This window comes from Microcaecilia unicolor, chromosome 3, assembly GCF_901765095.1.
Source record: "Microcaecilia unicolor chromosome 3, aMicUni1.1, whole genome shotgun sequence".
Lineage (NCBI taxonomy): Eukaryota > Metazoa > Chordata > Amphibia > Gymnophiona > Siphonopidae > Microcaecilia > Microcaecilia unicolor.
In genome coordinates, this window is record NC_044033.1 from 404,601,310 (window position 1) to 404,616,287 (window position 14,978).

General features: G+C 40.1%; 1 protein-coding gene across 3 annotated transcripts in view; it reads left to right on the forward strand.

The window, feature by feature from the left end:
- The window catches only part of RUNX2 (RUNX family transcription factor 2), a 219,076-nt gene that overhangs the window by 156,466 nt on the left and 47,632 nt on the right, over nt 1-14,978 (forward strand). For 2 of the 3 annotated variants that reach the window (XM_030198761.1, XM_030198763.1), the window contains one exon: nt 1,911-2,072. The exons of the other annotated variant lie outside the window; for it this stretch is intronic. In XM_030198761.1, coding sequence (XP_030054621.1) covers nt 1,911-2,072 — 162 coding nt within the window. The remainder of the gene's footprint in view (nt 1-1,910; nt 2,073-14,978) is intronic. 3 annotated transcript variants of the gene reach the window in all.

Below are 14,978 nucleotides of genomic sequence, written 5' to 3' on the forward strand. Positions count from 1 at the left end.
GAGAGGTAAATTTCCTATGCTGTTACATGACAGATCTGCCAAACACTTGACAATCTTTCTTCAAGGGACGAGAAAGGGTAAATGTATTACATGTGAAGTTAAAATGTTGATTGTTATTTATTCACTGTTTCCCTACAAACAATCCTTCCTCTTCATGGTACTCTGCCATGGGAGTGCAGTGGGGGAAATGGAGGCAGGCCTGGGGCTGATAAAGAAGAATCCTCAGTAGGGAACTCTTTGAAAACACAAAAGCCACAATTTAAAAAGTCCTTTATTTAAGTCTTTCCCCCTTTTTTTAGTCAAGAAAAGTGAGGCTTTCTTGTAGGATGAAACTTACTTTAATACATTCTACGCAGAAGAGCGAGCTTTTGGCTGCTGGATTGTAACAATGGCAGATTTTAGCAAGCACTTTAATATCCACATTTACAAGTATAATTTAGAGAATACTGTAAGTTACACACTAAAGTGTCACCTTAAAGCACACGCATTTATGCCTGCTATTGACATGGTGTAAGTGGATGTGTCGAAAATGTAGGTTGATTTACACTATTACTCTTTAAAACCATTTGAGTGCGTAAGTGCTCTTTTAGAATAGGCTCACAGCCTGCATAATCTGGGTGCCTAAACTGTAGCGCCCAGTCCTAGAACTGCTCCCATGGTAACTGAATTGTCTCAGTTTTAAGTGATTGGGAATCTTCTTGGAATACCCTCAGTACTTATTGCTGAGGTTCTGCCATTATCATGCATTCATTTTGGTAAACAATGGGGTCCTCCCCCCCCCCCCCAAAAAAAATGGCCATGCAGCAAGATAACTCTTACTGCATGGTCATCCGGCGGGGAGCACTTACCATCACCCATTGAGGTGGCGGTAAGGTGGTAACCAGGCAGCACGCGGTGATGCCCAATTACTGCTGGGTTAGCGCATGCTATTAAAAAAGTTTTTCCAGCACACTGGAAATGGCGCACATTCAAGCACAAACTACCATGGGTGGCCGCGTTGGCCAGTGATAATTCCAAGTTAGCTTGCATAAGCGTGCGTTTGGCTTACCGACGCTTTGTAAAAGGGCCCCAGTGTGTTTGCTCGCAAAATACGGTCCAAAGAGGTTCAGTAGATCAAATATTGTTTAGCCTTGTGATGATGACATTGAATGCCATAGGCATACCTTCAATTTGCCTGTTTAATTATTTGGTTCAGAGTAATATAGATTACAGTAAAGTGTCACCTCAAAATATATCTGAACTTTTGGTTGTCCCGTATTTCAATTCGGTACATATGAAAAGTTTGGTGAGTCTAGGTAATACTGGACTGCATTCCTAATGTGATTTCTTTTGGACAGTGGTTAATAGGATTAATGACATTTTCCCTCTTGGATTACTTTTCTCAGCACCAAAAGCTCTTCTGTGTACTCTTGAAATTGGAGAACAAAGTAGTTTTGCATTCTTGACAGGAAAGTGCATCTGCATTTACATTTTTTTCAAACTTTTCTTTCTTTCTTTTCAACTGAGGAGTGGTGATAACTACTTAGAAAATCTGATATCTATTAAACATTGTTCTGCTGTGAATATCAACAGAGCAAAGCTGATGAAATGGCTTTGAGGGCTGGGAGGGACATGTGCAGTTGCACCTAAATTTTCAGATATCTGAAGTTCAAATCTGTTCTATAGATATCTCACCGGTGAATGTGGTTTTTCCTACTGCTTTGCAGAAGTTTCTGTCTTTCCTCTGCGACTCCCTTTGCAATGTGGAGAATAGAAACACATTAGGGGAGTGGGGTGGGGGGACTCATTACTTATGCATTTTCGTATTCATGATTCAGCTTTCTTTATATATTTTTAAGACACTTCCATCAGTGGCAAGCCTGCTGGTGTCCCTCATATCGTTTTTCTTTTCTTTTGTTTTCTGTTTTTAGACCCCAGACAGGCACAGTCATCCCCTCCATGGTCATATGACCAGTCCTACCCATCCTACCTGAGCCAGATGACTTCACCGTCCATTCACTCCACAACCCCCCTGTCCTCCACCCGAGGCACAGGACTTCCTGCCATCACCGATGTGCCCAGACGCCTTTCAGGTAAAGACCGCATTTCAATTAAAACACAGACTATGAAGACATATATAGGTCAGTAAATGCTGTTTTAGGTCACCAGGTATGTGTGGCTGGAGCTTAGCAGTACCGAAGAAGTCTACTTGTTTCAAACTTTCATAAGATGGTTTGTAAATAATTTTTTAAAAAAGTACTTGGGTATTTTTGAGCATTTTTGTTTGAAATTTTATTTTTGGTTGGTCAGGTTGAAAATCTTTTCTCTTTCAAGGCCTCCAATCCATTTTCTTTGATGGAGAAATTGTATTCACTTTTGTGGCCTAAGCTGCTGTACGTTATGCAGTTTAGAAAGCACATTACTGATATACCTTGTATTTAAGTCAATGTTTGTAGTTAGAATTAACTCAACTTCATTTAAACCCATTAATTTAGACACATACACACACACACACACAAAATAATCGAATGCCTTAGCTAATTTGAAGGCACACCTGCCCACAATGGCAGGAGAACCATTAAAAATAACATATCCTGTCATTCTCCTGCCATTCCCCTTTCTCCTAGCTTGAAGTAACTGATCTGCAAAAAAAAATTCCCCAGTATAGTTTACAGGTCGAGATGGATTTATGGTAAGGTTGGGAGATGGAACTCTCAGTAGATGAGGAACACTGAAGGCTGCTATTTACCTGAAGCATTATATTGCTATGTGAGTCAGCTGCAGCAGCTGCTGCATTGAGAGAACTAGAATTTGATCCTGTCTTTCACCACTTCTGTGCTCCTAAAATGTCACCCAAAATAATATACTTATATTCATCATCAGCTGCCTTCAAAATACGGGATATGCTGCCTTAATTCTAAAATACTAGATCATTCCCATGTTGTTGTTGTTAAAGCGCAGTCAATTCGGTATCAACTCATGGTGACCTCTGGATAGTTGCCCTGAAATAAGCTTTGTTTTCAGTCAGACAGCTAATTGTTGATAGAGTAGTATTGATAGCTTTGTTATTGTATCAAAACCATTGTATTGCTGGTGTTTTTTGCGTTGACCTTCTACATTGCCAAGCACGATGTCTTTCTCTGATGATCTTTCTCTTTGCATAATGTGTCTTAAGTATGAAAGTCAAAGTCTGGTCACTTGAGCTTACAAATAAATCTGATCTCCTTCATTATGGATTGATTTGTTTTCAGGCAGTCCATGGTATACACGGTATTCTTCTCTAGTGCCATAATTCAAAGGCATTAATTTTGTTCTTCTAATATGTAGCTTCCCATTATTCTAGAACCTGTGGGATAGTTGAGTACATCAACCAGCAAGTTCTAGAATAGTGGGAAGAACTAGTGGAAAGAAAATTATCAGGTAAGACCTAATTTCTCCTTGCCTTGCTTCTTCGTTATTCAACTTTCACATCCGTATGGATGAGTCGAATGTTTGTATGCAGAAATGCATCTCCCACATGAAGATCTTGCCTAGGTCCTTCATAGCCTTTCTACCAAGTGTGATACATCATTGGATTTCTTGACTGATATTGTTTCATTATTGATTCCAAGCAGATTTATTATTTCTATTACCTCTCCATTAGGGATTAAATTATTGATTTTACCAGTTGTCAGGATCTTCTTCAAGGATTTCTCTCATGTCTGTGATGATGTCTCTTATTACTCACTCTTTCCTCAATACTGCCTGAACTTCTGGCAGTTCTTGATCCAGGAGTTCTTGTAGTCTCCATTGAATGATCTTGAGTAGAATCTTGCTGGTATGTGGGATCAGAGTGACTGTGTCTTAATTTCCACCGTCAGATGAATCTATTTTCTTCAGTATTGGTATGAACACAGTCTTTTCCAGACAGTTAACAATGATGCCTTCCAAACTTCCTGGCAGAGCCTTGTAAGTATTGTAATAACTGCATCTTGTTGCTAAAATGGAATGGGAAAGAGGATGGGATTTGATATACCTCCTTTCAGTGTTTAAAATCAAAACAGTTTACATATTATATACAGGTAATTATTTTGTACCTGCGGCAATGGAGGGTTAAGTGACTTGCCCAGAGCCACAAGGAGCTGCAGTGAGAATCAAACTCAATTCCGTAGGTTCTTAGACCTCTGCACTAACCATTAGGCTGCTCCTTTACTGTAATACTTCATTGGGAATGCCATCAATGTCCTATGTTTTTATTTTTGATAAAGCTTTCAGTGCTGCTTTGACTTCTTTCATCACCAATAGTTCTTGACTGTAAGGTGCAGATTGAAATGCTTTTCATTTTATTTGATACTTATGGTATAATGACTCAGTATATTCTTTCCGCCTAAACATGGATCTTTATGCATCTTTTAGCATTCCAATTCATAGATTTAGAAAAGCCAATCTTGTTCTTCCCTCTCTTTGTTCTGATTCTGTTTCCTTTCATGTATTGTAGTTCTTCTCTTTGGAGTTCATTTTTGAAAGAGAAAAACATCCAAAAAGTGTTATAAAGCACCATTTGATTGATTTCTTCTCAAAATGTCCAAATCGCTATTTTCAAAACCTATTGTACAGACGTTTATCTGAGCATTTCGACTGCAGTGCATCCAAGTCATAAGGAGGCATGTCAGGGACATTGCGGAGGTGGGATTAGGGCAGGCTTAGGATGTGCCTAACACTTGGTCGTTTTATAGACATAATGGAACAAAATGAAAACTTTTAGGACTAAAACTTCGTTTTGGTCTAGGCCTGTTTTTATAATGAATAAGGCACAAAAAGGTGCCCTAAATGACCAGCTAACCACTGGAGGGAAAAAGGGATGACTCGCCCATACTCCCCTAGTAGTCGTTGACCTCCTTCCACCCCCAAACGTGTGACTAAAAATAGTACTCACCTGCCTCTTTGACAGTCTCAGATGTTATAGCTAGGTCCGTTAGAGCAGCATGCAGGTCCCTTGAGTAATGTAGTGGTGGGTGCAGTGCACTGTAGACAGGTGGGTCCAGGCCCATACCTTCCCCTACCTGTTACACTTGTTGTGGAAAGTGTAAACGCTCCAAAACTCACCAGAAACCCACTGTATCCACATATAGGTGCCCCCTTCACCCACAAGGGATGGGGAGTATTGGGTTTTGGGTGGATTTTCGAGGGCTCAGCAGACAAGATAAGGGAGCAATGTGAGATGTGTCCCTGGGAGCATTTATATGAAGTCCACAGCAGTGCTCCCTGGGGTGCCCCATTGCTTTCCTTGGCTGCCTGGGAGACCAGTCTGCTAAAAATGCTGGCCCCTTCTACATCCCAATGACTTGATTTTCTGTTTTTCATTTATATATATATTTTTTTAAGTGGCCTGAAAAAAATAAACACACAGAGCACAAAACCTTGTTACAAATGGCATTTTAAAAAAAGACATTTTGGAGGAAATTCTATATATGGTGCCTAAAAAATCGGCGCTGAGATCAGTGCCGACTAAGTGTATTGCATACCTAGATATAGGTGCCGATTATAGAATATGCTTAGTTGATATTTCAGCACCGATATCTGCTTGCATCCATTTATTCCAATGAAAAACTGGTGTAAATATTAGCATGTAGATTTAGATGCACTGGGTCATATTCTATAACGAGGCTCCTAAATTTTGTAATGCCCAAGAAAGGCCATTTCCCTACCCATAACCACACCCCTTTTGCCTCCACATGTTAGAAGTTCAGTGCACATCATTACAGAATACGTTTAGTGAGTTGTGCGCCTAAATTCTAATCAGTTCCAATTAGTGCTCATTATTGCTTGTTAAGTATTGTTAACAGCACTCATTATCTTGTTAAGCCAATTCATTTTCGTGTGGTGTTATAGAATCCGCACCGATTTTGGCGCCTAAATCTAAGCGCATTATATAGAATCTTGGGGCTTGCGGTTTCAAAAATGGCCATATTTCCTATTCGGATTTTGGACGTTTAGCACAAAACATCCAAAGTCTGACTTAGACGTCATATTGAAAATGCCCCTCCATGACTCATCTTGTGGCATATTTGAAATTCCAACCAATTCTGCAACTGCCTCTCGTTCTTCTCTGGTTTTAGCTTCTTTACATCTCTGAGCAATTTTGAGTTTCTTCAGTCATCCATTTTGGCTGTTTTTGAATTTTCACTTTCTTCTAGTACAACTTTCATGATGTCTTACCAGACTTATACAGTCTGTGCCAGAGCCGGTGGTGGGAGGCGGGGATAGTGCTGGGCAGACTTGTATGGTCTGTGCCAGAGCGGTGGTTGGGAGGCGGGGCTGGTGGTTGGGAGGCGGGGATAGTGCTGGGCAGACTTATACGGTCTGTGCCCTGAAGAGCACAGGTACAAATCAAAGTAGGGTATACACAAAAAGTAGTACACATGAGTTGTCTTGTTGGGCAGACTGGATGGACCATGCATGTCTTTTTCTGCTTTCATCTACTATGTATATGTTACCATAACTCTTCAGGTACTCTGTTGTTAGCATCCAGTGTGATGAACTAATTTTGCAGGTGGTCTTTAAATTTTCAAGATCATACCTTGCTATGTTTATAACAAGCTTTCTGTTTTTCAGCTATAGCTTCAGTTTGCAGGACCTAGCTGTATCACAATCAGCTTCAGATTTTGCCTTGGTTGATGTTTGCTGACTTCTACAGATGTAGTCAATTTGATTTTTATACAGTCCTTCGGGTGAAGGCCATGTGTACACTTGCCACTTGTTGCTGGAAGAATGTGTTTGAAATGAACAGATTGTTCTTTCAGAATTCTATCAAACATTTTCCAACTTTATTCTGTTAGTGAGCCCATGTTTTCCAACCACTTGGCCTTCTTGGGTCTCAATCTTTGCATTCCAGTTGCCCATGACTATCAGTATATCTTTTTTTTTTTTTCATCTCCTGTTAGTTTCAGCTTGTACTAGCTTGTAGAACTGATCAACTTTATCATCTTCTGCATCTGTTGTTGGCACATATACCTGAATAAGGATTATATTGATAAATGTTCCTCATAGACAAACAGAAATTTAGTATTGACTGGCTATATTGTATTGCATTACAGTTCTTTCAAGTTTCTTCTTCATTATAATGCAACACCGTGTTTTCTTTGTCTTTCATTTCTGGCATAGTATACCATGTAATTATCAGATTCAAAGTGTCCGATGCCAGCACATTTTAGTTGTCTGACATCCAACAGATCAAGTTGTGTGCATTACATTTCATTCTTGACCACGTCCAGTTTTCCTTGGTTCATGCTTTGGTATGTTCCAAATATCTAAGACGTCTTTCCAGCTTTTGACTCTCATTTCATGCACAGCTACATGAGCAATCAGATGTCCTGAGGGCTTTGTTCCAACTACTTCACAAATGCCAGCTCTACTCTGAAGTCTTTAGATCTTCCCCAGTAGCCCATTGAGTGCCTTCCAAAATGAGGTACTCATCTTCCAGCGTTATATTTCAGTTTGTTTTGTTGTAACTATCCACTGAATTTGTGTGGCAAGGTACAGAAGTAGATTGCTAGGCCTTTCATCTGCACAGGCAATGCCAGCGTTGTTGCTGTTCTCACAGAAATGTGATCCTCTGCCACCAACACTGTCCCATACTGCTGCTACCCAATGGGCGGTTTGTCTTAGTCTGGCATGTCAGCCGAGACCTGCCACCCTGAAAGTAGTTAATCTACCAGTGGTATACCTCTTAGCATCACTGATGCACGCAAGCCCTTGTAACATGACAAACCAAAAACTAAGCAAGGAACCAGTCCTCTACCAACCAATAAGCATCCCAACAAGCGAAGGAGGAAAGGGTAGGGAAAGGCTGTGCTGTCTGATTATGACATCTGATGTGAGGTAAAACCCAGGCTAGCTGCTTAATGCAGCTTAGTAAACTGGCTTCCTAAGTGTCACAGCTGTGCAGTAACTAACTGTTACTGTGGCTGTGTGTTAATTCAGAAGATAACTGCTTGTTACACTTTAGTAAACAGGCTTATTTGTATTCATACTTTGCATGGATCTGACTTGTTTATGCTTGGGGTTTTCTTGAAGTTCACCATAACGGCTTCCCTCAGTTTATGGTTAGGATAATGGGAGTGATATATAAGAGAAACGTTCGGAAGCTTTGAACATTAAGGGCCTCTTTTATGAAGCCGCGCTCGTGGCTCCTGGTGCGGTAATGCTGATGAAGCCCATTCACTTTGAATGGGCTCTGTCAGCATTGCCGTGCGGGAAATGCTAGCACGGCTTGATAAAAGAGGCCCTAAGGGGGGATTTAATTTCAATGGGGTAAACACCTACTTGTAATTTGGTTATCTTTAAGAAATCTGGATTCTGGGGTTTTTGTTTTTTTTTTTGCTTTTTATAAATTTTTCTCATTTTTATTTTTTCAGTATGTTTACAATTAAGGGGGCAATTATTAAGGTGTGTTATGGCAGTAGTGAATTTTGTTTTACTCTTAATGCCTGCTAAATGGCAATCACAAAACACAGGAGATAATAAATGAAAAAACTGAAATTAGAGGGAAAATCACAATAGTCATCAAAGAAAATCTCCCACACAAGTATTAAAGCAATCAAATATAATACAAAAAAGGTTTTTAAGTGCTCATAATTAGTGAGAAGAAAACAATTTTTAAATTGGTTTCTAAATTGCAGAAGAAAAAAGTTATTGTGAAATCATCTAAAGTACATTAAGGGGCCTTTTTACTAAAGCTTAGCATGCACTAACCCATAGAGATAAGTGCCCTAATTCTATATATGGGAAAGGGGATAGGGATTGGGATTTGATATACTACTGCCTTTCTGTGATTACATTGAAAGTGGTTTACATATATACAGGTACTTATTTTTGTAATATCATGTGAGCAGAAAAGCAGGTCCTGATATTCAAAGGCACTTATCTATTTAGCAGATGCTGCTAACCGGATAAGTGCCGGTGAAAGGGATATTTGGCAGCACTTACCCCCAGATTCTATAAACAGCAAAGATGCATGCACAAATCTGCACGTGCAACAAGCAAATCAGTGCCAATAACTAACTGCTATTAAGCAATTATTGACACTAATTGGCACTAATTAGAATTTACATGTGCAACTTTATAAGCTTATTCTGTAAAGTGGTGTGTGTAAATTCTAATGTATGGATCACAAAAGGAGGTGCGGCCATGGGAGGGGCATAGGCATTCCTAAAATTTACATGCACTGATACAGAATATGCCTGATCCTCTCCTAAATAGGTTTTAGTTGGCATAAATGGCTGCACCTAAATTTTAGTCACGGGACGGCTGCTAAGTGTATTCTATAAACTGCGCCTAACTTTAAACGGGGTTTATAGAATAGCGTTAAGCGTGGTTTTTTTGGCAATGACGTTTTTGGTGCCATATATATATATATATAGAATCTAGTCCTAACTAAATGGTGCCATCGAATCTTTCCTCTGACCTTGGGTGGAGCTTGTGCAGAGCGATATTCAGACTGCTAACAGGATAAGGTTAGGTCAGCTAAAAGGTTGTCCTAACTTTGGGGGTATTTTAATAAGGTGCAGTAGAGTATTTAGCTTGTGCTAGAAATCAGCTGGCACTAAACACTGAGTATGAGTATCTCAGCATTTAGCGCCAGCTGATTTTTAGTGCGAGATAAAAAGGCTAGTGCACATTAATAAAAGATTCCCTTTGTGTGGTTAGTTATCCAGTTTGCAGTCTGAATATCGCCAATAACCAGATAGCACCACTGAGCAGCACTGTTTCTGGATGTTCAGAGCTGACCTGTGGCAGCTAGCATTTAAAAAAAAAAAAGTGCTGATTAATGTGAATATCAGGAGGGATGTGACAGTATTTTGGTTGAAATTCATTTGCTTTTTCTTAACTTACAGTCCCTGTGATTTTTTCCAACTTGTGGACTCTTTGGTTCTGAGTCCTACAATATTCAAAGCAAAAATACATGTGGAAATATCAGTGAATTTTTTGCCAAACACATATGTCATGTAAAGAAAACATGTACCATTAATTAGTAAGCAAGCATCATTGTTCCAATGTATATTTGTCATGTTTGCCAGAGACATTGGTAGTCTTAGATTTTTTTTTAAAACTGTTCACCTGTTTGGCTCTCTGTCCAGGTCAATTCTCTCTGTATAGATATTTTTGAACTTCACAAAGCCCGCAACCAGTGTTATCCTCTTCCATGAACTTCCTCACTGACAGTCTGAACTTCGGCCAGCAGGCTTGTAGGATTTGATTAGTTCAGACTACAGTACTTCTTTTTATCTTGGAGAAGAGAAACTTTGTTCTTCCAACAACAGCAACGATATCCTTGCAGTCCTAATGCCCACTGGATTTCTGTATGTTTACTTAACAGGCTTGCTTGGGTTCATAAATCTAAGTCACTCTGATTAACAGCCTTTTACTGGCAGTGGGGAAAAGAGGTTTTAATGGAGCCTGCCTTGTACCCTTGTTGCTGTATACCGCTTCATTGAATTCGCTTCCCAATGACCTTACAGCTCTTTTGCAGTTTAGTCTGGTGAACCCAAAACTGTATTTCTGGAATTTTTGAGTCTCTGTTATCTTCCCTATACAAGCTTTGTTGTTTTCACGGTTGTGTTTTTATTAAAACTAAACTGTGAAAACTGTTTTCTTAAACTGAAGATATTGATTCAACTACTAGGACATGAAAACATAAGCATTGCCATACTGGGACAGACCGAAGGTCCATCAAGCCCAGTATCCTGTTTCCAACAGTGGCCAATCTAGGTCACAAGTACCTGGCAAGATCCCAGATAGGTAAAACAGATTTTATTCTGCTTACCCTAGAAATAAGCAGTGGATTTTCCAAAGTCCATCTTAATAATGGCTTATGGGCTTTTCTTTTAGGAAATGGTCCAAATCTTTTTTAAACCCTGCTAAGCTAATTGCTTTTACCACATTCTTTGGCAATGAATTTCAGAGTTTAATTTACACGTTGAGTGAAGAAATATTTTCTATGGTTTGTTTTAAACTTATGCCCCCTAGTCCTATTATTTTTGGAAGCGTAAACAAGCAGTTCACCTCTCCCCTTTCCACTCCACTCAGTATTTTATAGACCTCTATCATCTCTCCCCTGAGCTGCCTCTTCTCCAAGCTGAACAGCCCTAGTTGCTTTAGCTTTTCCTAATAGGGAAGTCGTCCCATCCCATTCATCATTTTCATTGCCCTTCTCTGTACCTTTTCTAATTCTGCTATATCTTTTTTGAGATGCAGTGATCAAAATTGCACAGAATATTTGAAGTGCAGTCACACCATGGAGGGATACACAGGCATTATAACATTCTCATTTATGTTTTCCATTCCTTTCCTCATAATGCCTAACATTCTATTTGATTTCTTAGCTGCTGCTGCACACTGATCAGAGGGTTTCAACGTATCATCAGTGATGACACCTAGATCCATTTCATGGGCAGAGATTCCTAATGTGGAACCTTGCATCACATAGCTATAGTTTGGATTCCTCTTTCCCACGTGCATCACTTTGTACTTGCTCACATTAAACATTATCTGCCATTTGGATGCCCAGTCTCCCAGTCTCGTAAGGTCCTCTTGCAATTTTTCACAATTCTCTTGCAACTTTGAATAAACACATCATCAGCACATTTAATTACCTTGAGTTATTCCTATCTCTAGATCATTTATAAATATGTTAAAAATCAGCGGTCCCAGCACAGACCTCTGGAGAACCCCACTATCTACTCTTCTCCATTGAGAATACTGACCATTTAACCCTACTCTCTCTGTTTTCTATCTTTTAACCAGTTTTTAATCCACAATAGGACATTACCTCATATCCTATGACTTTCTAATTTCCTGTGGAGGCTTTCATGAGATACTTTGTCAAATGCCTTTAGAAAATCCAGATACACAATATTGACCGTCTCACCTTTATCCACATGTTTGTTCACCCCTAAAAATGCTGGCTCCTCCTACAGCTCAATGGCATAAATCTCTACGTTTTGCACTTATTGTTTTATTTTTTTTCGAAAATGGACCACAAAGCACAAAAACTTGTTTGAAACAGTATAAAAAAAAAAAAAGATTGACATTTTTCTTTTTTGAACATGACCTCCTTTCCTATTCAGATTTTAAATCGGACTTAGATGTCATATCGAAAATGTCCCTCCTAGTCTAGTATGGACTGTATTGCAACCTTGCTATTAGGATGCCCTATCTTTCCTGTTTTGCTGATATCTTTTGAGTAAATTTTGGTCTTCCTCCAGTTTCTGGTTTAAAAGCTGCTGTATTTCATTTGTAAATGTTAATTCCAGCAGTCTGGTTCCATCCTGGTAACTACAACAGTTGAAGTAGTTAGTTGACCTGTCAGTATCTATTCTGACTTGAGTGCCTGGCATGTTGGTGCAGGCAAAAGGACGAGAGAAACAGCTGAGGCCCAGCTGTGAACTTCATGGCAGTATAAGGTGGTTTGTTGAGCTAGTTCTTAAAAAAAATATACCTGAAAGGCCAACAGCTTTCTGCAAATTACTAATCTCTTTGTGTAAACTATACTACAGGAACCTGACTTTCTGGTTTAATTGTGACTGCATAAAGTTCTTCATTGCATGTAGGGCCTCTTTCAAAAATGACATTTCCTATTCTTTGCTTACAGAAAACACCTTCATAGAATAATTCCCATAGAATGCAAAGAGGTGCAGAGGCCCTATGGAACTTTGTAAGTCTAAGTGCTTTGAAAATGAACCCCATAGGGGGAGATTCTATATATGGCGCTTAAAAAATTGGCACAGATCAATGCCGACTAAGTGTATTCTAGAAGCAGGGCCTAGATTTAGGTGCAGTATATAGAATATGCATAATTGATATCCCATTGCCTAAAACTACGTGCATCCATTTACACCAATGAAAACGTGGCGTAAATCCCAGCGCGTGGATTTAGGTGGACTGGGCCATATTCTATACGTGCGTAAATTTTGGAACGCCCACGAAACGCCCATAACCACAGCCTAAAATGACCTACCGTGGGATGCGTCAGGCGTCCAGTGGTAATTTCCAAATTTGCACATTTGGAGTGGAGGAGTAGTCTAGTGGTTAGTGCAGTGGACTTTGATCCTGATGAACTGAGTTCAATTCCCACTACAGCTCCTTGTGACTCTGGGCAAGTCACTTAACCCTCCATTGCCCCTGGTACAAAATAAGTACCTAAATATATGTAAACTGCTTTGAATGTAGTTGCAAAAAAAAAAACAAAAAACCTCAGAAAGGCAGTATATCAAGTCCCATTTCCCTTCTCTTTCCCCTAACCATGGGCTTTTCGTGGATTGTGGGCATTCCTGCACTAACCAGTTAGCACATCTACATTACTGGGCACTGATTAGCGCATGAACACTTGCCACCTATAAATGGGTGGCAGTAAGTACCCACAGTACTATTTTTAATGGCTGTGCACTAATGGCAAAATTAGCACATGTCCAAGGAGTGGAAAACATGAAAAAGGATCTGAAAAAGCTAGAAGAATGGTCTAAGGTTTGGCAATTAAAATTCAATGCGAAGAAATGCAAAGTGATGCACTTAGGGAGTAGAAATCCAAGAGAGGCGTATGTGTTAGGCGGTGAGAGTCTGCTAGGTACGGATGGGGAGAGGGATCTTGGGGTGATAGTATCTGAGGATATGAAGGCGATGAAACAGTGTGACAAGGCGGTGGCCGTAGCTAGAAGGTTACTAGGCTGTATAGAGAGAGGTGTGACCAGCAGAAGAAAAGAGGTGTTGATGCCCCTGTACAAGTCGTTGGTGAGGCCCCACCTGGAGTATTGTGTTCAGTTTTGGAGGCCGTATCTTGCTAAGGATGTAAAAAGAATTGAAGCGGTGCAAAGAAAAGCTACGAGGATGGTATGGGATTTGCGTTACAAGACGTATGAGGAGAGACTTGCGGACCTGAACATGTATACCCTGGAGGAAAGGAGGAACAGGGGTGATATGATACAGACGTTCAAATATTTGAAAGGTATTAATCCGCAAACGAACCTTTTCCGGAGATGGGAAGGCGGTAGATCGAGAGGGCATGACATGAGATTGAAGGGGGGCAGACTCAAGAAGAATGTCAGGAAGTATTTTTTCACGGAGAGGGTGGTGGATGCTTGGAATGCCCTCCCGCGGGAGGTGGTGGAGATGAAAACGGTAACGGAATTCAATCATGCGAGGGATAAACATAAAGGAATCCTGTGCAGAAGAAAGGGATCCTCAGGAGCTTAGCCTAGAATGGGTGGCAGAGCTGGTGGTTGGGAGGCGGGGCTAGTGTGGGCAGACATATACGGTCTGTGCTGGGGCTGATGGTTGGGAGGCGGGGATAGGGCTGGCCAGACTTATACGGTCTGTGCACTGAAGAGGACAGTACAAATAAAAAAAGTAGCACATATGAATTTATCTTCTTGGGCAGACTGGATGGACCGTGCAGGTCTTTTTCTGCCGTCATCTACTATGTTATTAAGTTACTATATATTGATGATTTTATATTTTTTTCAATAATTATTTTGTTGATTTATAAAAAGGAAGGAAAAAGCCTCATCTGACTCCTTTTATGAGGCAAAATGCCTTAATGTCCTGGAGTACAAATTATCATCATTGACTATGAACATAAGAATAGCCATACTGGGTCATGCCAATGATCCATCTAGCCCAGTATCCTGTTTCCAACAGTGGCCAATCCAGGTAAGTATCTGGCAGAAACCCAAATAGTTAACAACATTTCATGTTACCAATCCCAGGGCAAGCAGTGGCTTCCCCATGTCTGTCTCAACCTTCCTTAATATGTTTTATTTCAATATTCAAACAAAATAACGAACAACTACTTAGCTTTTAGCTCGTCTCATTTTGGAATAGTGGAATAGCATTACGGGACTGAGATCCAGCAAATTGAGACGAGGATTTTTAGCCAATGATGATAAAATTAAAAGCGGTGCATGACTATTTACTGCCTGAGCACTTAACATCACCCATTGACCTAACAGTAAGGGCTCATGTGC